Source organism: Mirounga leonina, unplaced genomic scaffold (assembly GCF_011800145.1).
Source record: "Mirounga leonina isolate KUSES-001 unplaced genomic scaffold, KU_Mleo_1.0 Mir_165, whole genome shotgun sequence".
NCBI lineage: Eukaryota > Metazoa > Chordata > Mammalia > Carnivora > Phocidae > Mirounga > Mirounga leonina.
Window position 1 is genome coordinate 18,194,890 of NW_023270415.1, and position 26,547 is coordinate 18,221,436.

General features: G+C 38.3%; 1 protein-coding gene, 2 long non-coding RNA genes and 1 other non-coding gene across 4 annotated transcripts in view; 1 reads left to right on the top strand and 3 right to left on the bottom strand.

Moving 5' to 3' along the window:
* The window catches only part of MCMDC2 (minichromosome maintenance domain containing 2), a 32,220-nt gene extending 20,086 nt beyond the window's left edge, over positions 1-12,134 (top strand). Inside the window, exons 12-14 of the mRNA XM_035011274.1 lie at positions 1,965-2,107; positions 5,883-5,992; positions 11,968-12,134. Coding sequence (XP_034867165.1) covers positions 1,965-2,107; positions 5,883-5,992; positions 11,968-12,134 — 420 coding nt within the window. The remainder of the gene's footprint in view (positions 1-1,964; positions 2,108-5,882; positions 5,993-11,967) is intronic.
* On the bottom strand, positions 336-1,031 carry LOC118014891. Its single transcript, XR_004680411.1, has 2 exons — positions 939-1,031; positions 336-522 (listed from the first exon to the last, which is right to left on the bottom strand). It is a non-coding gene; the product is annotated as an uncharacterized LOC118014891 (long non-coding RNA).
* A 2,105-nt stretch (positions 12,135-14,239) lies between the features above and the next one.
* Positions 14,240-17,562, bottom strand: LOC118014890. Its single transcript, XR_004680410.1, has 4 exons — positions 17,455-17,562; positions 14,849-14,961; positions 14,533-14,597; positions 14,240-14,348 (listed from the first exon to the last, which is right to left on the bottom strand). It is a non-coding gene; the product is annotated as an uncharacterized LOC118014890 (long non-coding RNA).
* On the bottom strand, positions 14,672-14,760 carry LOC118015483. Its single transcript, XR_004680650.1, has one exon. It is a non-coding gene; the product is annotated as a small nucleolar RNA SNORD87 (small nucleolar RNA).
* Positions 17,563-26,547: the final 8,985 nt, after the last annotated feature.

Sequence of the window (26,547 nt, forward strand, 5' to 3'; positions counted from 1 at the left end):
AAGCCTGCTTTTCCCTCTCCCACTCCCCTGCTTCTGTTCCCTCTCTCGCTGTGTCTCTCTCTGCCAAATAATAAAATCTTAAAAAAAAAAAAAAGGTGAGACCTTAGTTGAGCCTCAAGAAAAGGTAAGATTTAGATGACAGGAAGGATGGACATCCTAAACAGGAATGAAAGTAGGAGCAAAGACAGAAGTAGAAATGAATATACATGGAAAACTATGAGAAGACATAGCTGACTGGAGCAAAAATTAGAGTCATTGGGATTAGGATTTGGCAAATTTACAATAAGCCTTGAAGCTCAGGCAAAAAAAATTATAGTTGATTCCTCAGACTGTAGAGAACAGTTGGACTTTATTAGAGTTGTGAAACAGCGAAAATGATTTCTCCAGAAGATAAATTTGTCCATTACACAAAACAGATTGGATGTAGTGTGTCAGAGCCTGGGCTCTCCAGGAGGCTGACCAAGATGAATTTAGTGTGCCATTGTTTATTCAGGAGTGCTCTTCTAGCTCTTCTATTAATACCTGTGGAAGGGAGAAGGAAACAGGATTGAGCAGAGAAAGGAGTCAACCTATGATGCAGGCCCAAAGGTAGCCCTACAATGAGCTCTGGAGTTAAAGAGACCCACCCAGAATTGTTTTGCTTTGGACAGAAATAGACTTTTTTGGTAACACTTGCCCCACTTCTACCTCAGTCATTTGATATGGGCTTTCTTGAGGCATTCCCTAAAGAGGTTGATACCTAGAGGCCAATGCTGACAGCACTCCCAGGAGCTGGGAGCAAATCCTTTCCTGAAGGGGGAGATAGGTGGCACATTACTGTGACTCCATAGGATAAAACCTAGAGAGGGCTACTGAGATTATTAATAATATTATTATCCAGTTCTTAAGGTCTAGAGGGAACTGTGGAGTGTAAGGAGAATAAAGAAGACAGGACATACCTAATACAGGACATATCCAGATCCTTTAAAAGATTGTATTTAGGGGGGCGCCTGGGTAGCTCAGTCCATTAAGTGTCTGCCTTCAGCACAGGTCATGATCCCAGGGTCCTGGGATTGAGCCCCACATCGAGCCCCACATCGAGCCCCACATCGGGCTCCTTGCTCAATGGGGAGCCTGCTTCTCCCCTGCCTGCCGTCCCCCCTGCTTGTGCTTGCTCTCTGTCTCTCTCTCGTTCTCTCTGTGTCAAATAAATAAATAAATCTTAAAAAAAAATAAAAAATAAAAAGTTGTATTTAAAATATAATATTATAGTTAATAGCAACCTTATTATGATTAAATTTTCCTTTCGATTCTAAGTTGAAAAAGCAGAAAACAAACAGGGTAGTGAAAAGTCTGGAAATGATGTCACAAATTAAGGATTTAAGGGACTGGGAGTCCTCAGAAAGAAAAAAAGCACAAAGCTCAGAGAAGACAGTGCTAATCATTATGTTGAAGGCTTGTTTTTTCCTGGAAGTCTTAATCTCCAAGGCCCACCTTCATAGTGGTTAACACAGTGCCTCCCACATTGCTAGCGTTCAGCTGTGTTCTTTAAAAGGAAGGAAAAGAAGTAACGTGAAGGCAGGTAGCTCTACGGCCCATGAGAGAAAGTTTTAAGGAAATAAATAGTCAAAGAATTAAAGCTATTCAAAGGGAAATGAACTGCTGGGGGAAGCCTCTCTCCCACTGAAAGGGTCTAAGTGAGCCTTTACTCCACTGGAAGCAAAGCCTTGATCCTCATTCAAATATGTTGCACAGAACATTTCTGCACTAAGAGGGAGGAAGAGATTACTCTGGCTAAACTTTAACAATATTTACAAGTATAAGACGATGATTTAAAGTGCTCAATGACTTTGAGATGGTCCCAGATATTTAATCAACTTTGATGTAAATAAAATATGCAAACTTTGGATTTTTGTAATAAAGATTTTATAATAAAGTTCGAATTTAAGTTTGAATTTCTTAAATTTTTCACACTTTTAATTTAGCTGCTGGCTTTTGCAAAGAATTTGAATGTAGAATTCAGTTTGGAGGCAGAAAGAATGATTCATGGCTATTATCTAGCAAGTCGAAGAATCAGAACAGATTCTATAAGTGGATCAAAACTGTCAGCATCTGCATTAAAATACTTGTAGGTATTCAATCTAAAATTTTAAAGCCAGTATTGACTTTTAAATGATGTGTTTAATTAATTTATTTATGTTTCACTTGTTTCTTTCTTTCTTTGATTGCTAGTTGGTTGGTTTATAATTTACCTTACTCCAAAAGATTTTAAGGTGATATAACAATTCCTTTTGTTATATTGTTATATCATTTGAACCTCCAATATTTGTTTTCATGAAATTATTTTTATATCAGAACCTCTGTATAAAATGTGTCTAAGTAAAGTGCACTGATTTCAAATGCAAATGATTGTTTTTTAAAATATGGCTTTTTTATATTCCAGGTATTTTTTAGTCGAACCTAGAAAAAATTATTTTTAAGTACATTGTTCCCTGTACTTTTAAATACTTCAATAGACTCATCTATTATTGTTCTTTGAAAAGTTATTTTTAAAAACTAATTTTTATTATAAAAGTAAAGGATGGACACAGTAAAAGTCCAAAATAATGAGTAAGGTGTCCAGCTAACTCTACCCATTGCTGTCCCACTCTCTAGAGAGATAATCACTGTTAACAGTTTTTGTGTATTTTTCCAAAACTTATCCATTCAAATACTAGCATGTACAAACATATGTAATTTAAATATATGATGTATATTAAATACATACTTTATTTGAATATGCTATATATTTTTAGATGAATATGTTACTTAAACATATTATATGTATAGACGGTCCCCGACTTAGGATTGTTCGACTTATGATTTTTCAACTTCATAATAATGTGAAAATGTACATGTTCGGTAGAAATCATACTTTGAATTTTGAATTTCTTTTTCCCGGCTAGCAATATGCAGTAGGATACTCTCTCCTACTGAACAATGGGCTGCAGCTCCCAGTCAGCCACAAGATTAAAAGGGTAAACAACTGGTACACAGGCACCATTCTATATCCATGCAGCCATTCTGTGCTTCACTTTCAGTGCAGTATTCAATAAAATATGTGAGATAGTCAACACTTCATTATAAAATTGGCTTTGTTTAGATGATTTTGCCCAACTGTAGGCTAATGTGTTTTCAGCACTTTTAAGGTAGGCTAGGGTAAGCTATGTTTGGTAGATTAGGTGTATTAAATACATTTTTGACATGATATTTTTAGTTTACAGTGGGTTTATTGGGGTGTAAACCCATTGTAAGTTGAGAAAGATCTAAATATAAATATATATTCATATGGATAGATCTTTTCCTTCTGCCCAAGTGGAATCATGCATGGTTTACATATTATATTATAATACTATCAGAACATAAGGAATTACCTTATTCTGTTTTAATAGCTGCATTATAGTTTTACTGTGTTCCAGTGTGGCTGTACCATAATTTAAACAGTCCCCTATTGATAAACCATTACTTCTAAATTAATGTGTAATTTCAAACAAATCATGAAGTAGGACCAGGGGTAAAATAATCCATTAAATAAATAAATATCTTGTTATAACTGCAATATAAAATAAGTGAAGGACTGGCAGGAAATGTCAGATAGAGGTCTACAAAAGATAAATATATTTAGTTAACTTTCCTAGCTGTATATTTATCTTCATAGACCTGAAAAAAAGTGCTGAAGATAAGATAAGGCAGAAGTCAACTGTGATGTTTTAAAATGGTGAACGAAATTTTGTTATGTTTTCCATTTTCTGAAGGAATATTTAAAATATTCAAATCAGGGGTGCCTGGCTGGCTCAGTTGGTGAACCATGCAACTCTTGTTCTTGGGGTCATGAGTTCAAACCCCACATCGGACATGGAACCTACTTAAAAAAAATTTTTTTTAAACAATAAAATAAAATACTCGAATCAATACTCAAATAGTCAAAGCTTTGAAAATCCTATTTTCTTATTTTTTTTCTCTGTAGCAAAAAGATATTTAAATTCGTATCTCAGTTTACATTTGTTTTTTTGTGTGTGTTTTTTTTTTAAGATTTTATTCATTTATCTGGCAGAGAGAGACACAGTTAGAGAGGGAACACAAGCAGGGGGAGAGGGAGAAGCAGGCTTCCCACCAAGCAGGGAGCCCGACGCAGGGAGCCCGGTGCAGGGCTCAACCTGAGCAGAAGGCAGATGCTTAACAACTGAGCCACCTAGGCGCCCCCTCAGTTTACATTTGACTATATTGATCCAAAAATAAAGCAGAGTTAAATTTAATGTGATAACTCTACTTCTTCCCATTGTAGAAATAAACACTAGAAGTGGAGATGGAGTTTAGGAAATAACAAAGTGAACTCAGAAGAGTCATAAACTTTAAATTTTTCTCCTGCTTCTTCTATAGACAGTTACCTAATAACACCATCCTTGCTTTTCTAGAGTAGAGCTGAATGGTACTCTTTTCTTGCCCTGAAAAGCTTTATACATATTCATTTGGGGTCAACATTTTTAGAAGGAGCTTAGGTGAGGGCATCAGGAACATTATAGTCAAATTTGAAAATAACTCTGGAGAGATCTCCATAGACTCAAAGGATGATCTTGGTCTAACCAAGCATGAATGGATAAGAAAAGGTTGATGTCTTAATATGAAAAAAACTTGAGGTTTCATTCTTTTTATGTTTAATATGGGTAAACAATTTAATATGGCTCTTAATAATACTGTGAATTCAGGTTGTGTTAATAGAATATAGTATCTAGAGTAAAAAAAAAAAATGCTTGTTCTGCCTCACCTCTACATTGTTGGTTAAATCACACCTGTAGTACGGTACTGAAAAAGAATATTAACCAAATCTGGTCATGAGGAAAGTAGCCAGAATGGTGAAGGGCCTGAAAATGATGTCTTATGACATATTAAAAGAGCTAGGAATATTTTATGTTAGAGAAAAGAAAATGTAGGGCAATTAGGAAATTTTTCTTTGAATATTTGAAGAGCTGTCATATTTAAGAAGTATTAGGCTTGTTTTATAATCTCAGAAAACAGAACCAGGGACCAGTGGGTAGAAATTTCAGTGAAACCAATTTCAGCTTAAATTTATATAATCTTTGTGGGTGAGGCCCAAAATTTTCAAATGCTTCATTTGAAATCATAATAACTGTGAATTATTATTGTCCCCATTTTATACCTGAGCTTCAAAAAAATCCCAGAAAGTAAATATGAAGTCACACAGCTAGTAAATTCTAAAGACTTAGCCCAGGTTTTCTGATTTCCAAGTTCAGCGATCATTCAAATACATCACATATGCCCAATGAGAGCTTGAGGGAGATTTTTTAGGTAATCAAAAGTTAGTTTAAAAATAAAAGATAAAGGACTGGCTTCCTAGTGAGCCCTAGGAAAAGTTCAAAAGAGACTGGACAATAAGTAGCCTGAGAAATTGTAGAGAAAATTCAGTTATCTGATGGGAGTCTGAACTTTAAGGTCTCTTCCAAAACTAAAATTTCAAGATTCTATGAGGACTTTAAATAGATGAAGAACTGGAAGAAAACACCAAAGATATCTATAAGAGATATTTAGTTACGTTAATTTTCCCAACTGTGTATTTATCTGAACAGAACTTGGGGAAGAGGGTGTAGAATAATGAAAATAAAGACAAGTCAGGGTGGAAACCAAGTCTTTGATAACAAGTCAGGATATTTGCTTGTTCTGGGATAGTCTATTGAACTTGGTAGGAAAAACATGCTTTGAAAAGAAACTGAATTTTTTTTAAGTAAAAATATGCTGATCTTTAAGGTATGGCTTATGTACACATATGTCTTGGTTTGTTCCTGCCAAAATATATATTATCTTTATAATATCAACATATTTTGATTAGCATCAGTTTTCTTTTTCAGAGTTTCCCTAGCTGAATCCCATGCTCGACTGAACTTAAGGAATAAAGTGCTTAAAGAAGATGCACTAATTGCAGCCTTATTATTTGAAACATCTCTCACACTGAAATATGGTAATCTATTAATTTGTTGTTTTTTTTTTTTAAGATTTTATTTATTTATTTGACAGAGAGAGAACGAGAGCAGGAACACAAGCAGGGGGAGTGGGAGAGGGAGAAGCAGGCTTCCCACGGAGCAGGGAGCCCGATGGAGGGCTCGATCCCAGGATCCTGGGATCATGACCTAAGCCGAAGGCAGACGCTTAACGGCTGAGTTACCCAGGCACCCCAAATTTGTCAATGGTCACTATAAATAATTATATTTAAATATTCTTAGTCTGTTAAAATAAAATGTTATATATATCTTAAGTATTATTTTAAAGAATAATAAATTTTTATCAGGTGAGGCCTGTTTGAATTTGAACACTTACTGATTGTTTATAGGTAGTATCATCTGTTAAGTTCCTTATGGTGCATGATTGCTTGGATATTTAAACTTTTGCAACACTTATAGAATTCTGAAAAAACATGTACTTAATTCAACACATGAAGTGATTTTAAATTCATCTTCCTTTTAAAATAACATGCAACATTTAATTTCCAAGCAGCCCCCCTCAATGGAGTTAGGCACATAGCCAAAGAAAATGTGATCATCTGGCATCACCACCTTTCTGAATTGCTAGCTATACCAATCATGTGACTATAGCATTTAATTATTTGAAATGAATATGAGTTTATTATGGTTTTGTTAATAAAAACATAAAAGGGCTCTTACAGTAAGAGTAAAGAGAGTTATTCTCACAAAGGTCTTTGTTGAATTGGATGAGACATTAATTTTGATAAAATATTACCATCCTTGAAACCAAACTTTGGTCCCAACCTTGGGACTTAAAGGATGTATTAACACTGACTTTTCTGTGTGTATATGTTCAGTGCTTAAATTTGTCTTAAATTCAATTTATATGGTAATAACTTTTTGCAAAGATTCATTAGAACATTAGAACTTTGTTCTATAATTATCTAAATCAAGCATTCTTAACCTGGGATTCATGAATACGGAGGGAGTTCTAGGGGCTCATGAATCTCTAAATTCTGTAAAAATTTTTGTATGTATGTGCTTTACACCTTTATGCTCAGAAATGAATGGTAAGTTTTATTAAGTATGTCTTATAGGTTCATGATCCCCAGAAAAAGTTAATTACCATCCTGAATTAATTTTATGTACTAAAAGAGATAAACATTGGTTCCCAACCAATACTAAATAAGAGGAATGATACAAAAATATTTTTATTTTTAATTTGCTTTATCATTTATATTCTTCTTTTTTAAGATTTTATTTTTTTAGGTTTTATTTTTTTTTATTTTTTAAATATTTAAAATAAATATTTTATTTATTTATTTAGGATTTTATTTTTTGAGGACCCCAAAACTTACAACCCTGAGGTCAAGAGTCCATGTTCTACTGACTGAGCCAGCCATGTGTCCCTATCTTTTACGTTCTTCTTATTCTGTACTTAAAAGCATTCTTTCTGGGGCGCCTGGGTGGCTCACTCGTTAAGCGTCTGCCTTTGGCTCAGGTCACGATCTCAGGGTCCTGGGATCAAGCCCCACATCGGGCTCTCTGCTTCTTCCTCTCCCTCTACCTGCCCCCACCCTTGGCTTGTGCTTGCTTGCTCTCTCTTGCTCTTTGTCTCTCTCTCTCAAATAAATAAATAAATTCTTTAAAAAAAAAAAGACTTAAAAATCAATATGAAGGGGGGGAAATAGGAGGGGGAGATGAACCATGAGAGACTATGGACTCTGAGAAACAAACTGAGAGTTCTAGAGGGGAGGGGGGCGGGGGATGGGTTAGCCTGGTGATGGGTATTAAAGAGGGCACATATTGCATGGAGCACTGGGTGTTACACGCAAACAATGAATCATGGAATACTACATCAAAAACTAATGATGTAATGTATGGTGATTAACATAATAAAATAAAAATAAATTTAAAAAAGTAAACTAAAAAAAATCAAATTCATTATGAAAACGAAAAGTAACTAAAGGAAAAAAATCTTCACAGAGTTTTATTTTCCTCAGCAAATGCTTTCTTAAATGCTTCAAGAAAGTCTTGACAAAATGATTACCAAGTGAAAATTGCCATATTCTACCACAGGAGTCCTTAATATTATAATACCATAGTTTTTAAGTTCAAAGACACACATTTTTGTCTTCTTATTGATATCTAGTTGTCTTTTTTTTTTTAAGATTTTATTTATTTGAGAGAGAGAGGAGGAGGGGAGGAGCAGAGGGAGAGGGAGAAGCAGACTCTCCACTGAGCACGGAACCCTCTGCAGGGCTCCATTCAGGACTTGATCCCAGGACCCTGGGATCATGACCTGAGCTGAAGGCAGACGCTTAACCGACTGAGACACCCAGGTACCGCTCTTGTTGTGTCTTAACAATTTCGATGGCATACCATAGTAAAATAGGCAGCAATTTTTCGTTATAGTACATTAAAAAAATGTGTGTTAGTTTTTTATCAAGAATGCTTTCGGGGCACCTGGGTGGCTCAGATGGTTAAGCCTCTGCCTTCAGCTCAGGTCATGATCCCAGGGTCCTGGGATTGAGCCCCACATTGGGCTCCTGGCTCAGCGGGGAGCCTGCTTCTCCCTCTCCCTCTGCTCTTCCCCTGTTCATTCTCTCTATCTCTGTGTCTCAGATGAATAAATAAAATCTTTAAAAAAAAATTAAAAAATGAATGTTTTTAAAAAATATATTTTATTTATTTATTTGACAGAGAGAGACACAGTGAGAGAGGGAACACAAGCAGGGGAGTGGGAGAGGGAGAAGCAGGCTTCCCGCCAAGCAGGGAGCCTGATGTGGGGCTCGATCCCAGGACCCTGGGATCATGACCTGAGCCAAAGGCAAACACTTAACGACTGAGCCACCCAGGCGCCCCAAAAAGATTTTTAAGTCTTAAGCAAAAAACAATGTTAAACCTCCTTAAATGTTACTTTAAACATAATAAGAAATTGGAAAAAAAGGGGAAAAAAATAACAGCTGGAAATTGATCCCTACTCAGGGACATTTTTCTTGGATACAAAAACCAATAGGTTGGCTCATGAACTAGATTTAGAAGCTGGGGCAGAGGGAAGAACTCCCAAGCTTCTGCCTTGAGCAACTGAGTGGATCATGGTGTCATTTGCCAAGACTAGCAAAAAAAGAGAAAAAGGGTTGGGAGAAAAACCAAATGATAGATATAAGTTTGAGGCATCCTACAGAGATACCAATAGACAGATACAAGAATCGTTTAGATGAGAGTTCTAATTTAGAAATTTAATTTGGGAACCATCAGCACAGAGATGGTACTCATAGCCATGGAATGGATGAAATCACCTGAAATCACCTAGAGAGAGACTGTACTAAGAACTCCAAGGATGGCCCTTGAAGAATTCCAATATTTAGAAATGGGGTTGAGGAGGAGGAACTAACAAAGGAGAGCTGCTACTGAGAAGTAGCAGCTAAAATGTAGAAAGAAAATCACGTGTAGTTATAAAAGATTAGATTTGGCAACCTAGGGGATATAGGTGTCAGTGATCAGAGCTACTTCAGTGGAGTGGGATTTGGGTGGGATAAGAAGTGAGGATATGGAAATAGCACATAGACAACTTTGAGATGTTTGACTATAAAGATGGGGAAGAAAAATAGGGTATTAGCCAGAGAAGGATGTGTGGTCCAAGAAAGGATTTTTTTAAGAAGATTTTATTTATTTGATAGAGAGAGAGGGAGGGAGGAAGGGAGAGGGAGGGAGAGAGAGAAGCAGCAGTAGAGGGAGAGGGAGAAGCAGACTCTGATGCTGGACTTGATCCCAGGACCCTGGGATCATGACCTGAGTCGAAGGCGACGCTTAACCGTTTAACAGGCTCCCGAGGATTTTTTTTTTTTTTTTTTAAGAATAAATAGATCTTATGTGCAACAGAGAGTAAACTAATGATACTACAGAATCAGGGGAAGATCAAAGGAGTAAAATCCTTTAAAAGGTGAGAGAGGATGGGATCTAAAGCACATGTGTAGGTATTGGCCTCTAATAGAAAAGTCAGTTCAGATTTGGATTTCCCTGATGCCGAGCGAAATTATAGGAGGGAAGACAAATGGATACAGAATCAGGTCTGTCAATTTGGTCATATACTCTACACAAGGTCATCAGCTAAAAACAAAACGTTTGAGGAGAGAATGGAATATAATAGTCACGTTGTGGGGGACAGAAGAACAGTTGTGCTAGACAAACCCAGCAGGGTTGTCTGGCGTTCAAGTGCCCATCCATTTGAGGTTTCTGATTCATTTAAAGTGAAACCAAGAAATGCCAATTAGGTGATTTTCTGTCTAGCAGCCCGAGTGCAGGCATAAAGCAAACGGTTGGGCTCATGCAGAGTTGAGGTTTTGGTAGGCGAGTGTGACAGAGTGTTGCAGGGGGCAAGGGAGTTGGGGGACTGGCTTGGGAGAGATTCTTAAATAGGTTAAAAAAGGAAAGTGAATTGAAGGAAGCTGATTAGAAGCCTTGGAGATAAAAGACCTAGAAGCTGGAAGTAGGTAGTGTAGGGAAAGGGGACATTTGAACTAATGGTTTTTAAGTTTTTGGTGATACCAGTTTCCTGTGACCTTACTATGCATAATGGAGGTAGAAGGGAAAAGGTCAAGACAGGGAGGTCTGGAATTAAACGAGTAATTCACATGGAAATCACTGAACGGCAAGGTATTAGGGAAGAGAGGAAGATTGTGAGCCATGTGCTGAGAACTGGTTGATGACTTTACCATGGAAGGGAAAGGGTAATAAGCCCAGGGGGCACTGGGCATTAGAGGAAAGATTTTTATTCAGAGGAAAGCAGGGGTGAGAATGGTCTGGTAGCTGCAAGGGGGCAGCAAGTTAGGCACTGTCTCTGTCTTGTGATACTAAGGTATGAGGTGTTTTGAGAAAAAGCAGCTTCACCTGAGAGAGCCACAGGGAAGAAGGCAGTGTTCTCAAGGGACAGCAAAGATTCAGGTAAGATAAAGGGAGTAATAAAGGGAGCAGTGGCAGAAGTCTGAGGCTATGTAAGTATTTACTGAGGACAGACAGATCTAGGAAGAAAGGCACTGTCTGCTTGGCTAGCAACTGTACACCTGGCCAGTCACAGTGTAGGTGCTCATTCATTGAATCAACAATGACACATACAATGATGTCTTTATCCTCAATCATGCATTTAACCTTTACCAAAGTGTTTCCCTACCTTCTAATACCTTCTCTCCCTACTACTTCCACCTCCTCACATCACTATTCGGGTTCAAAACTGTAATGATTACGTCAGGAGATAACAAATTTCTGTAGTTTCAAAGCTTTAAAATGTAATCAACGTATTTCTTCTTGGCGCTGGTAAGTTTGTGCATGTACCAAAACTGTCTCATGAGTCTCAAAAACAGGTCAGCTTTACATGATTATTAATATTCTATTAAGGGATGCCTGAGTCAGTCGGTTAGGTGTCTACCTTCAGCTCGGGTCATGATCCCAGCTGGATCCCAAGGTCCTGGGATTGAGTCCCCCATCAGGCTCCTTGCTCAGCAGGGAGCCTGCTTCTCCCTCTGCCTGCCACTCCCCCTGCTTGTGCTGACAAATAAAATCTTTATTTAAAAAAAAAAAAGTCCTATTAAATAAGTCAGAACTTAATTTTAAAAACTACTATTTTGTTGAAAATGTGATTTCACATTTAGCATTTTTTTTAAAGATTTTATTTATTATGTATTATTATGTATTATATGTATATGTATTATATGTATTATGTATTATATTATGTATAATTATGTATTATTGACACAGAGAGACACAACGAGAGAGGGAACACAAGCAGGGGGAGTGGGAGAGGGAGAAGCAGGCTTCCAGCGGAGCAGGGAGCCCGATGCGGGGCTCAATCCCAGGACCCTGGGGTCATGACCTGAGCCGAAGGCAGATGCCTAACCAACTGAGCCACCCAGGCGCCCCACACATTTAGCATTTTAAGGAATTCTCATTTACACTTTTTTCCCTCTTTACTTAGGGGCCACAGTATTTTGTGTTGCTCCAAATGCAGTATTTCCATTTGAATTGTATAACGAAGAATATTTAGAGCAAAGGGATATCTATTTGACTCAGTGCCAACAGCAGCTCCAACAGTTTATTGCCACATACGGACCTGGGACAACTCTTTTCGCTAGTGATGAATAGCCAATCTGAGGACACGATTTTCTTCATATTTAAGTTAAATGTGATTTTGAAGTAATGCTTCAGGTAGTACTGTGTACAGTAGTATGTTAGAACGCTATCCTGAATGTATGAAATATGGTCTCAGGATGAAAGATTTACAAACTAAGCAATGTAAAATATCACTTTTGTGTAGTTCCCACTATTTGTCACAAGATGGCAACAACACTTTAAATGAGAACATTTACCTACAAATAATCATTTTAAACCATTTTTCTTGCACCTGTGAACCTGACAAATGCTAACAGCAATTTCTTTTAACAGAAGCCTCAAATTTAAGGAGCTTTCATACTTTATTATATAGTGTTATGTCCATTATATCATTTTGGAAGCCCTAATTATGGAGTAAGGGAAAGCTTGTATATTTCCCATTTTCTAAGCCAGGTTAAATGGAAAAAAAAAAAAAAAGGAATTTAAATCAAATCAAAGAGCAAGAATTGGCTCTTTAAACCTAACTGGTTACAGGAAAGGTACCAAAAGGTGAAGAAACCAATTTGCAAACCCAGTTTGTTTTTGGAGGGAAAAGATCTACTCTGAAAGGTGGGGCAGGGGGTGGGTTGGGGAGAGTAAGACTGTGAGAAAATATACTTAACTTGTAAAATCCCCAAATCCTTTTCATTTTCCAAAGCTTGAGAGAAAATCTAAAATAAATAAATCTTACTAAAAGGAAAATGTCATCACAAAATTGCCACCTATTTTACCCAGATACTACCATGCTGATTCTTTGGAAACTGGTACCTCATGGAGCTTAACCATCTCTCTATGGACCTTTGACATATCATTCAAAAATAGTGAATATTCACTAGTCCGACACTTGCATTCAGAAAGCAAAGCTAGTTTTTTAAAAACAATTTACTTATTACAGTTCTGTAATTCTAGTCAAGACCTTACTTTGTGGCTTCTTTGTTGCTGTATAGGTTTTGTACTGTTTGACTTGCCATAGTGAAATTGTAACTTGGATAAAGGCAGGTAATTGATATGCTGTGGGACTCAACAGGGGAAAAGCAAGATTTACGTAAGTCTCCAGTTAGGAATTCAGTTTTAGAATTTTTTCTTTAAGATTTGAGAGAGAGCACAAACGGTGAGAGGGAGCAGCAGACTCCCCACTGAGCAGAGAGCAGCTCCATCCCAGGACCCTGGGATCATAACCTGAAATGAAGGCAGACACTTAACCGACTGAGCCACCCAGGCAGCCCCTAGTTTTAGAATTCTTGTAAATCCTCAAGTCCTGGACAGACTGAACTGTCCAGTCACTATTTTCCTTCAGGTAACATTATTTGTACTAGGACCTGAATTACTGTTTTTCCCAGAGCAATTGTTTAAAAAATTTTTTATTATCATTTAAGATTTATTCATGAGAGCAAGCGAGGGAGGGGGAGCAAAGGGAGAGGAAAGAAACCTAAGCATACTCAAAGCTCAGTGCAGAGCCTGACGATGGGCTTCATCTCACAACCTGAGCAGAAACCAAGTGTCAGATACCCAACTAACTGCACCATCTAGGCACCCCAGGATTACTTTTTTATTCAAAGGTAAAAAAGAATAAAATAAGACTTAAATTTTAAACAAACTGTAGGTCACAGGTGAAATCTTTACTTGTAAGAGAGAATTCATTAAGGTGTTTAGGAGATTACAAATACTTATTTTTTAGGTATACCTCCATGGTTTTCTAGTTTGCTGAAATCCCCTAAGGCAAGAAAGGGCATCGGTTCACAAATGAGCTAGTTATTGACAAGAACATACTATACTTAAAGTATGTTAAAAACAAGTCTGATCGGGCACCTGGTGGCTCAGTTGTTAAGCATCTGCCTTCAGCTCAGGTCACTGATCCCAGGGTCCTGGGATCGAGCCCCACATCAGGCTCCCTGCTCAGCAGGAAGCCTGCTTCTCCCTCTCCCACTCCCCCTGCTTGTGTTCCTGCTCTATCTCTGTCAAATAAATATATAAAATCTTAAAAAACAAAACAAAACCAAGTCTGACTAGTGATTATGAAAATGGAACTGTTTAAACATTTGATATTTTTTAAAGATAATAGACTTTACTTGCCTAGCAATTACAAGTACTCAAACATGTATTTTTCTACATAATTTATTGTGAGGTGATCAATGTTAAATAAAATATTAATCTTCATCTGTTTCATGTCTTCTTGACCAATTCTTTTTTCCTTCCAATTGCATGCCTCTAGGGGGAAAAAAAAAAAATTAGAAACCAACAGTGAAAACCACTCCCTAGTCAAAAATCAAAAAGAAATCATAGTCCTGACACACACAGGCAATTTAACAGGAAATGGCCCTAGCCCTCTGGAGTTTCAGATACTTTCGAATTATTAATAGCTGTGATTACCTGACAAATCATAATTACTTACTTGAGGCAATGAATTTTAACCACGACAATTTTGCACTTGAATATTCATCTGCAGCTACCTATATGCTGAAAAGAACATTTCACCCATTTTAATTAAAAATTGCATTATACTTGTGTAATTAATATAAACAATATAGGTTACTGGCATCTCAGTCTTAAAATTATTTCTTCAAAGAAACCCTCAGCTGGGTAAACGGCAAAAAGTAATTTAAGTCATCATTGTGCCAGTTTTTATCCTATGTCAAAAATGTATTAAACATTTTTGGTACTGCTCTTCATGAACAGTACCACAAATGCACAACATTAACTTTTGGTACCTCATTACATGCAGTTGTGTTCCTAGTCGTTTTATCAGAGCCATCCTGTGAGCAGTTTCTGGAAAACATCAGGACAACCTTCATTCATCTTCACCTCATAGGCTCTATTGCACCTGGAAATTAAAATATTTAAAATTCTCATTTGTACTTGCATCTGTTTGTTTGGCATCTTTTATGTAGGAATGGTCCAGTAAGACTTCTTCCTTCTCATCAGGAACCATAAACATAATATTTGCAACCTTCCTGACTCCCAACTAACTTTTTAATAAAAACTAAACATTAAGGCCATATACTGGAAAAATTTTTCTATTGTTTAACACATCTCTAATGAACAAAGTACTTTCTGCTTAGTTCTTTTTTTGGTAGTCAAAGCAGATAAACCCCAAACTTAAAATGTCTATAATGATTTGAGCATATTAGTACTTTTGACTGTTTAGGCCCTAATAATTCCATAAATGATCTTTCCAAGCTGGAAATGGGTTTATTAGCATGAATAGGAAAAACAGTGGATACATATGATGTTCTTTACTGGGGCAGTATCGATTTTAAGACATGATGGTCCTAATGAGTACTCTAGCCATTGCTTTTCTGTCTCCAAGCTTGACAAGGATGAGATAGGAATCAGGTTAAAGGTTAGGTATATAAAAACAAGTGTGCAGACCTCCAACTAAAGCATCACAATGGCAAATCTAATATAGTTTTAGAGCAGATACATTATGTTGGCATCATTATTGGACAGTCTTGTGGAATTATTAAGTCCCAGGTTGCCTGAAAGCACACTTAGGTAGTGCAAAGGGAATAGCCAGGGCCACAGATCATATCCCGCAGCACCCCAGGAGGATAAATCACTGAATCAGACAGCTACTGGAAATGATTTATGAAGACACATCAAATGTTGGACCTTGCGAAACAATTTATCATTTTCAAGTCTGGAAATAATTTCACATAATCAATATCAGGAACACAAACTATTAGTTATGAATAATTCCAACTGGAAAATTTCAGTAAGGAGATTGATGGGAACTACTGAAAACTACATGCATAATCCCATTTCTGTAAAGCCTACGAGCATGTTTAGGGGTACATTATTTGGAATAAAACTGCTATCCATCCCACTTAGCTCAAAAAGCTAAGAGACATGGATACAAAAGCCCAGATGATAGGCACCTCAGGATGGAAGGCAGGAGAATGGGACACGGAAGAAGTAAGATGCCACTGTATTGATAAAATCACCGTTCTTAAATGGTTTGGTGGGCTCTGTATTTATTATGCTTCAGGAATTACCTACATTATTTTTACCAAACATTTAGTTTGTAAAATTAAAAAAAAAAAAAATCCCAGTATTTACCAATAAAAAGAGGATTCAAGCCCCTCAGGCCTCAAAATAATGACTAATACCAAATATACACTATTTTCAGGGGCGCCTGGGTGGCTCAGTTGGTTAAGCGACTGCCTTCGGCTCAGGTCACGATCCACGGGTCCTGGGATCCAGCCCCGCACTGGGCTCTCTGCTCGGAGGGATGCCTGCTTCTCCCTCTCCCACTCCCCCCTGCTGTGTTCCCTCTCTCGCTGTGTCTCTCTGTGTCAAATAAATAAAACCCCAAAAAAACAAAAAAACCAAAACCTACTTTCAGCCATTACAGTTGCCTTGTTGTCAGCAACATATTTGGGGAAGGGAACAAAAAAAATCACAGGATTATACCAAGTATTCATTAATAACTTGTTTTTGAATAGGGAGTGGTTTTTTCCAGTCTCCCAGCTGTTGACCAGTTTCTTCCGCATTATGTTCAGAAATACACATCTCTATATGAACGCAAACATCTAAGGTTAAAGCAGGCATTTATGGCCTGGGGGTAGGGGAGGGGCGGGAATCTATACAGTACCTATTGTTCTCCAACTTCATTACCACTCAGAGCATATTTACAAAGGAAGACTCACAAATGCGACAAATTAACTCTACTAAATCCCTACCAGAACTGCTACTAAACTGCTGTTAACAAGTTTAAAAGCCAATCACAAAGTACAGTTAAGTAAAGGTTGTCTTAACATCCTAGAGATAATCCCTTCCCCATTTTACAAAATGCTCCCTTACTAGGGGTAAATACGCAGCCCATTTAGGGGACCTTAAAACCTTCTGGCCGCACTCAAGGCTTTGCTGGGGATATAAAACGGCTTCGGAAAAGGGCGGGGGGGAGCACCAAACCCACCCGCCGTACCCTCCAACCGCCTCGGAACCACCTGAATCTGAGAAGGCCCTTTATTATTTTTGAGCTTAGAAGAGTTGAAGCCAGGGTCTACTTAAAGAGAAGGGTCAGGTTAAGAGTCGCGGCTGGTTACTCAAAAAAAATGCGACTGAGCCAACGACCCGGAAGTAAGCTCCGGCCCCGTCAACTGGGGCGGGGGGGTGGGGGGCAGAGGAAGGGGACGGTTGCCTCCCGGGCAGACCTCGCGGCCGTGCAGACCACTCGGCTGCGCTCGGACAAGGGTCGGAGGCCCAGGGCGCGGGCACCCAAGGGCAGAAGGCCCGAGGCGGGCACGGGTTCCGGAACGGAATCAGGTTCCCGGCAGGAACAGGGGGAACTAAGTAAGACCGCGAGGACTCCCACCTCGAAGAGCCCAGCGACTGGCCCGCACACCCCGCCGCCCGGCCCGCCTGGCCGACGGCGCTCCACGCACCCGCATCCCTCGCTGGCCGCGCGGAAAAGAAAGCACAGCTTCTTCCGCTGGGCGTTTGGCGCTCCGGGCCCCGCCCCTTCCGGGTCTTGGCCCCGCCCCTGCCCGGGGTTGGGGCGTTCGCCCGGCGGCGGAGAGCCGGCTGAGAGCTGGAGCGGGTGGTCGGGGTTGCGGTCCCAGCCTCTCGGCCAACTTGCGGCGCCGCCGGGAGGTCTGGCATCTCGGCCTGCGGCGGAGTGGCGCAACGTAAGTTCCTATTGGCGGGGGCCGTTTGGAACTCCGTAGAGGCGTTCAAGGCTCACGAGGACTTCACCTAGAGCCATTCACTGAGTGTGCAAATGTTTAATCTAGTTTGTAATGGACCGAAGAGAGCGGAAAATGCTCCAAAAACGAAGGGTCTCCCGTTCCTAGTACACTCTATTTGCTTAGTCTTCTACTCTCTCACGTAGTTCAGTGCGTAAAAAACTGGTGGTATTGGACATCCCGATTTAGAGTAAGGGTATCTGGAATCGACCCCTTCACACACAACAGAAGAACCAGTTACCAGAAAAAAAGGAAGCTGCTATATATTTCTCTTCTAACAACAGCTACTGCTGCTGTTTTTATAGATAATAATAGAGCATTTATAAACAGCATTCGTAAAGCAGTCACGTGCCTTGTTTATGAACATGTTCTAATTTGCTATTGATTTTTGTGTTTTGTGGGGTTCCCCGCCGCCCGTTGTTTCTCTCAGTCATTTTATATTGAGTCCTTGCTGCAAAGCACTAGGCTTAGTGCTGCAGGGGGCAGGTTGATGATCTTGTTGCCAGAAAGAATACACATAAAAGCATGTAATTAAACAACTGAATCAGTAAAAGACACATCATCTTTCCTTTAAACACTGAAAGTCTAAGAAATTCATACAAAATCCAGTACAAAATATATTTGCCTCAAAGAAACACGGTATAAAAATCTAAACCTTGCGAAACAAATTGTGCTTATAGTCACTTTACCAAAGAATTTCTCTCTATATAAAGTTTTTGCTGAATGTTTTATAGGGGTTTAAAATTCTTTGTTTGGGGCCCCACCTGGGCAGTTCTGTCAAGTAGTGGCTTTGGGCCTCAGCCTGCATCGCAGACTCCTGGCTGGATATTACTTCTACAACCTAATTTTGCAGCCTGGACAGCCACCTCCACCAAGCAAGCCTTTGCCTACAGCTGGATGGGCAGGTGTAGGAGCCACCATTACTAAAAGTTATAGAGGAGGGTGAGTTTGGATGCTGAACCTGTAGATGTTAGGGCAACATTTTAGGCAGCTTCTCAGTGCCTACAGCCATATGAGAAGGAGCTGGAGACCAGCAGGGACACTTCTGCAACAGTTCCTTACAGGATAGCTCCTAAGTTGCTAAAAGTTTTCCTGTCAGTGCTCACGTGGCATGGTGTTTATTAGCATCGCTTCCAAGAGATACCTGACCTGGGAGGATAGAATATGGAAGGGGCCACTGTCTTAATGACTTAATATGTTCTTTCTTCAGACTGGATACAGTTCAATTCCATGACTAAAATTTAGGTGTTCCTAAAACTCCAGAGACACCCATTTTCAGATTATCATTTTGTCAGTTATTTTAATTGCTTAATAATGTCATCCGTTAAATAGATGTAATGTTCTCAACTGCAAGTAACAAGAAATGCAACTAAATGGCTTTTAAAAAATGAGTAGTGTATTATTCCACATTGCAGGAAGTCCAGAGGTAGCTGGCTCCAGGGTTGGTTAATTCAGCAGTGCAACATTGTCAGAGTTTGTAGTCTTCTGAGACTCTTGATTTTCCCCTCATGGTTGCCAAAAGGCTCCCACAGCGATAAACATCACATTTTCTTGTAACAACATCCAAAGGCAGGAAGAAGGTACATTTTTTTTTTCTTTTCTTTTAATCTGGGTGGAAAATCTTACCCAGAATGGCCTTCAGGTACCATTAACCATGGTTAGGGTACATGTCCAGAGATTATCAGTTTGTAATGTGAGAAGGTAGGTTGTGGCAGAAAAGAAAGAGAAAGGGGAATGGCTGTTAAGAAGACTGTCAACAGTGTTTGCCTCGGCAGGTAATCTTAACTTTAAGGTTTGGGGGTATTGCTGTAAGCCTCAAGAGCTCTCTTTTAATTACTCTGAAAAGGAAGGTAACATAATAGGCGCATGACGGAGGGTGCAGGAATTCTGAGGAAGGATGGGTTCAAATTTTCAGTTCAACTTCTGCCTCAAAAGTTGCCACAAAAGCAAAAATAGCTTTTCTTTAACACAACTTTATTGACATACAAAGAATTGAACATATTTAAAACGAAAAATTTGTAAGTTTTGACATGTGGATACGTGTGAAACATCCCATTAAAGATAATGAATATATTCATCACTCCCAAACATTTTCTCATGCTCCTTTGTAATGTCTCCTTCATGGCCCCCAAACCCCACCTTCAAACCCCTTCCCCAAGCAACCACTGACTTACTTTCTGTTACTATAGATTAGTTTGCATTTTTCTATAATTTGCTTAAATGCAATCATACAGTATATACTCTTTTTTTTTAGAGGAGGGGGAGGGGCAGAGAGAATTTTTTAAGTTAATTTATTTGAGAGAGCAAGCTTGCACTCGAGTGGGGGGAAGGGGCAGATGGAGAAGGAGAGAGAATTTCAAGCAGACTCCCTGCAGAGCATGGAGCGGGAGGGGAGGGGTGCTCAATCCCACGACCCCAAGATCATGATCTGAGCTGAAACCAAGAGTCAGTTGCTTAACCGACTCAAGCCACCTAGGCGCTCCAGTTTGTACTTTTTTGTTGGCTTCTTTCATTCAGCATAATCATTTTTAAATTCATCCATGCAGTTGTATGTAATAACAGTTAATTCCTTTTTAGTGTTGAACAGTTTTCCCATATTTGGCTATACCACTATTTGTTTATCTATAGACCCATTGATGGACATTTGGAGGTTTCAGTGTTTGGCTATAACAAATAAAGCTGCTATGAATATTCATGTAAGTCTTTGTATGGACATGTGCTTTTATTTCTCTTGGTAAATACTTAGGAGTAGAATGGCTGCATTGTGTGGTAGGTGTGTGTTTAACGTTGTAAGAAACGGCCAAACTGTTTTCCAGAGTGGTTATTACCATTTTTTATTCCCATCAGCAGTGCTTGAGAGTTCTGGTTGTTTCATATTCTTGTCAACACTTGGTATGGTCAGTCTTTTGCTTTAGGCACTCAAATAGGTGTGTAGTGATATTTCACTGTGCTTTTAATTTTCCTTTCCCTGAAGAATATTGAGCATCTTTTAAAATGCTTATTTGCTATCTGATATCATTTGCAAGTATTTTCTCCCAGTCTATAACTTGTTTTTTTTCCCATTCTTTATTTTATTTTATTTATTTATTTTTAAAGATTTTATTTATTTATTTGACAGAGAGAGACAGTGAGAGAGAGAACACAAGAGGGGAAGTGGGAGAGGGAGAAGCAGGCTCGCAGGGAGCCTGACACGGGGCTCGATCCCAGGACCCTGGGATCATGGTCTGAGCCGAAGGCAGACGCTTAACCAACTGAGCCACCCAAGTGCCCAAAGTGCCCTTGTCTTTGTTCTACCAACAGGTTATTTTGGTGGTCTTTTCAAGCAGTCAGCCGTCACAGCAGTCAAAAATAAATAGATAGAAAGAAAGAAAAGGAAGGGAAAAGAAAGGAAAGAAAAGATGTCTCCAAAAGCATAGGTAGACAGATTAGAAGAATATCCATCCACATCCACAGTGTGTGTGTGTGTGTGTTTTAAACAACCAAAATATCCAGAGACTGGTAAAATGAATTACCATACATCTAAACAGTGTAATGGAAATCCTACTTTTGTTTGGCAAATTTACTTACTCCCTTTTCCAGACTATTTCAGCCCATTTCTCCCCAAACCTCCTCTTTCCCCTTCCCACATTCTTAGCTTATAACTTATTAGGTAAGTCAGGACCCTTTAAGAGACCACAAAGAGAAACCACAAAGTATTTTAAACAGGAAAATTTAATATAAAGAATTAACTGTAGGGGCACCTGGCAGGCTCAGTCAGAAGAGTGTGCGACTCTTGATCTCCTGGTCATGAGTTTGAGCCCATGTTGGGTGTAGAGGTTACTTAAATGAATAAATAACTAGAAACTTAAAAAAAAAAAGAATTAACTGTAATAAGGGATTATCTATTAAGAGAAAAAGAAAATTTTAAAGCATATGGAAATAACATATTGAAGCTGTCACCCCCTCTGAGCTGAGACAGAACCTAGCAAGGAACAGATTTGGTGGAGGCCACCCCAGACTTTGGGCTAAGTGAATGGTAGAGAAGTAAGGTGCCCTCTGGATCGCTAGGGGAAGCTACCCGCAGGAAGGTGCTATGTGGTGCTGGCCACAGGGCACCGTAGGAACCCGCTCAAAGGAGCAAACCAGAAACAGGAAGAGAAGCTCCTCCTGCAATCTCCCTTCAGTACCGTTTGCTGACAAACCTTAACATTATATTTGGCAAAAGAGAAATGTTTATATGGTCCAGGTCCATTATCACAGAGCAGGTAATATGGGTTAGATCTGGAGATTAAAGACAGTAAATTGATAACTGGAACATTCTTTCTTCTCCATTGAACAAAGAGAAGCCACCAGCTGGGAAATCACCATCCAGTTCACACCCCTCTGTACATTAGTGCCTACTTTCTCCTTCTGTCTTGTTGTTGCCCAAAGTGTCCCTCCTGTTAAAGGTTCTTGGTTCTCTCCTGCTCAAGGACGCTCCTTCAAGTGTCTTCTCTCTTCTGCCTCATCTATCTCTCCCTTACCAATGGACCACTCCAGCAACATATAAACATATTCCAGTCTCTATTTTTGGCTGCCTAGTATCCATTCCCACTTTTGATAAAAGCATGTACTGATATTGCCCAAATTTACATTTCTACCTCAGACCTCACCTCCAAACTAACATATGTTTTTCTACTTCACTAGCTCCAGCGCTGAGGGTGGAGTAAAGAACTTAGACCTGACTTTTGACCTTTCATTTTCTTACCTCTCTTTTTCTATTGCAGCCTTTGTATTTCTCCTTCCTCTCTAATGGAAACTTCATTTAAGTCATTTCTTGAGACTCCTTTTCCTAGCCAAAATTTAATGTTTACTCCTTTAAACTTTGTTCTTAATAGTAAAGGGATTTTGGAATTTAGAATTCCCCTCTCCCTTTCAAGTCTATCACCTTCAATGTAGAGACTCAGGGTTGCCAGATGACCTTGATTAATGTGAATAACTTGGGGCACCTGGGTGGCATAGTTAGTTAAGCTTCTAACTCTTGATCTCAGCTTAGGTCTTGATCTCAGGGTCGTGAGTTCAAGTCCCACTTTGGACTCCATGCACAAAAAATAATGTGAATATATTCCCTTTATACCTAAAAAATATCCACTTGCATAAATGGTCAATTGATTTTTGACAAGGATGCTAAGACTATTCAATGGGGAAAAGACAATCTTTTCAACAAATGATACTGAGAAAACAGTATCTATATACAAAAGAATGAAGTTCTTAAATTAACTCAAAATAGATCAAAGACTTAAATATAAGAGCTAAAACTATAACACTCTTAGAAGAAAACAGGGGAATAGTTTCATCAGTTTGGATTTGGGGATAATTTCTTGGATTTGACACCAAAAACACAAACAACAAAAAGTAAAATAGATAAATTGGACTTCACCAAAATAAAACTTTTGTGCATTAAAAGACAGTGTCAAGAGAGTGAAAAGATAATCCATAGAATGGGAGAGAAAATGTTTGCAAAGCACATATCTGATAAGGGGTAAATACCCAGAATATATGGAGAACTCCTAAACTCAACAATGAAAAAAACCAAACAACTCAGTGCAAAAATGGACAAAGGACATGAATAGACATTTCTCCAAAGAAGATATACAAGTGGCCAATAACCACATGAAAAAGATGCCAATATAACTAGCTGTTAGGGAAATGCAAATCAAAGCTGCAGTGAGATACAGTTCACACCCATTAGGGTGGCTGTTATCAAAACAACAACAACAACAAAATAACAAATATTGGTAAGGATACGGAGAAATTGGAACCCTTATATCATTGCTGGTGCATTGCTGGTGAGAATGTAAAATAGTGCAGCCACGGGGGAAAACAATCTGGCGGTTCCTCAAAAAATTAAACATAGAATTACCCTGTGATCCAGCAATTCCACTTCAGGGTATATACCCAAAAGAACTGAAAGCAGAGACTCAAATAATGTACGCCAATGTTCATAGCAGCATTGCTCATGATAGCCAAAAGGTAGAAATAACCAAATATCCGTTGAGAGGAGCAAATGAGTGAATGATGAGTGAATGATGAGTGAATGAATAAACAAAATATGGTATATAAAATTTTGCAACTGTTTACAATGCATGCCTCTAGGGAGTGAAACTTGGGGTTTGTGGGGAAAGTGGTATTTTAATTTTTTATTGTATACCATTCTCTACTCTGGATTTTTACTGTGGGTATGCAGTTTTATAATTAAGCTTAAAAAATAATTATTAAAATAGTACATTTTTGCCTCCAACTGCAAAAATAGACCATTTCTAAAATTTGTCCCTTCAGCTCATCATCACTCCTTTCTTTACCTTTGACTTGCCTTATGAAAAGTGTTTGGTATTCTCCAGCAATGAGCACATCCCTGGGGGTTGCTGGTCTCCAAGGTGCTGAACTGAGTTAATGTTGCCAGTTTGCAGATACAATTAAAACCACTTCAAGGGAAAAGATTTATGGTTTAAATCTGATATAGCAGTTTATCAAAAGTAACTTTTTAAAAAAGAGCCACTGATTTGACAATATAACCAGGATTACCTTAGAAAGTTTACATTTTATAGATAGACATATGTGTGGATTCAGGGCATATAGGATATTATTTTCTCTTAAGCTGTCAGAATCTATAGTCTGTACTTTACACATGTAAATCTCATTAGTAAATTAATACATTTGCCCTTCAGTCCTTTTTCATATTAGTGAATGATTTGGAGAACCTCCTAGTTCCCCTGGATGTTTGCAGCAGAAAATGAGGTTGGAACTGGAAGGAAGTTGGCTATAATAACCACATGCTTGTGCTCTCCCTTGCTCAATAGTAAGCATGTCAAAATAGAGTTAATGCAAGAGAAATGTAAATGACCCTAGTCATAAACGCATGACTTTTATATATAAGATCCTTTTACCTCAGGCAAGATTATTTTTAAACATAATATTGACATTAAGATAATCATAGCATTTATACCTCTCGTCAAGGTTAAAGTTCCAAATCTGTGAAAAATACATTAAATTGTCAGAAAATAGGGCACTGATCTGAATGAAAGTTGATTCTTAAACACTTGAAGTGCATGAACTTTACTGAGATAATTTTGGTGAAAATTACCTAAATTACTTATGATTTCTGCCCGGATCTAAAATAATGAGTGGCTTTAATTGTCAGTGTGAGACACTAGGGTTTTCCTTTTCTGTTGAAAAAATTTAACTTTTATATTAAGAGTAAGCCTTGCAAACAACTACTTAAATCCTTTGACAAATTCTAAATGTAATGGAATGTTATTGAAATTATTCAAGCTGACCAATGGGACCTGAGGGGAAGTCTGCTAGGAGACTTCAGGGAAAGTTTTCTTCTTTGATGAAAAGACACAAATGGGAAGAAATAGCTCTTCTTCCCCTAGATATTATCTGTGAAAGAATTCTTGGCATTGCTGCAGCCATCTTGTTAAATGAGGGGAGCTTGCTGGAAATGGCAAAGTAGAAAGGAGACGAAATCAAGCAACTTAAAGACATCGAATAGTCACCAAATTAACCAGCCAGGGAGCCACGCCAGTTCAGGCTTCTTGTTTTGTGAAATAATACACTTTTCTTAGTGTTTAAAGAAATTATTTAAGAACGATTACATAGAGAGTTGAGAATGTGGAAGTAATTGAAAAATTCAAACTAAGGTTAAATTATGTTGTTATTCATACCTTAGTGATGATCTAATGCAAATGATGTCCTGAAATTAATACCCCATAAACTTAAACATGGCATAGATTCTGAATGTTTCTTCCACAGTGTTTTGTGCATATGCATGAGAGTTTCTCTGTGTATGGTGGTATTCTGCTAAATAGGATCTAAAAACAAAGCAAAACACCCAATCCTGATTTATAGTGTTTGCAGATTTCTATTGTGTAAATATCCCCATCATGGCTGATTTCAAGATGCTAACTATTTAACAACTGGTTTACATAATACCTGAATACTTGAATAATTCACATTTGGTCTCACAGAACACCATTCCTGAGAAGCTGAATTGCTGGATTGAAGGATTGAAGGAGGAATGCATCTTCATACTTAGTATAGTCAAATTGTTTTCTAAGTGGTAGTACCACATCCCTGTCAAAACTTGTTTCAGAATTTAAACATTTTTGCCAATCTGATAAATGCAGAACGGTATTTATTGTTATTTTAATTTGCATTTGCCATGAGGTTGAAAAGATAACTTTACATATATTTTCCTTAATTTTTTTTCATATGTTTTTTAATCATTTGGGTTTTCACTTCTGTAAGTCCTAGCCTTCACCCAATTGTTTATTGGAGTATTTGTAATTTTTAAAATTGATTTATGGGATTTCTTTATATATTCTGCATACTAATCTTTTGTCAATTAACAGTTACCTGCATGGCAAATAACTTTTCCCAGTCTTTATCATTATATTTACGGTGTTTTGTGTTGTTTGGAAATCTATATTCTTCTGCTTACCAGCAGCTCCCTAACACCCAACACCTCTGCATTCCTATGGAGAATTTCTGGCTACCTTGAAATCCAAATTCTTTAATGTGCCTTCTAAGGCCCTCCTTGATTTGCAAATTGGGAATGATACAGTACTTATTCCTATGATTTTTATGGGATGAAATGAGATAAAATATGTGAAGTATTCATCCCTCTTCCCTGTGCTCGCTCTTTCTTTCTTTCTTTCTTTCTTTCTTTCTTTCTTTCTTTCTTTCTTTCTTTCTTTCTTTCT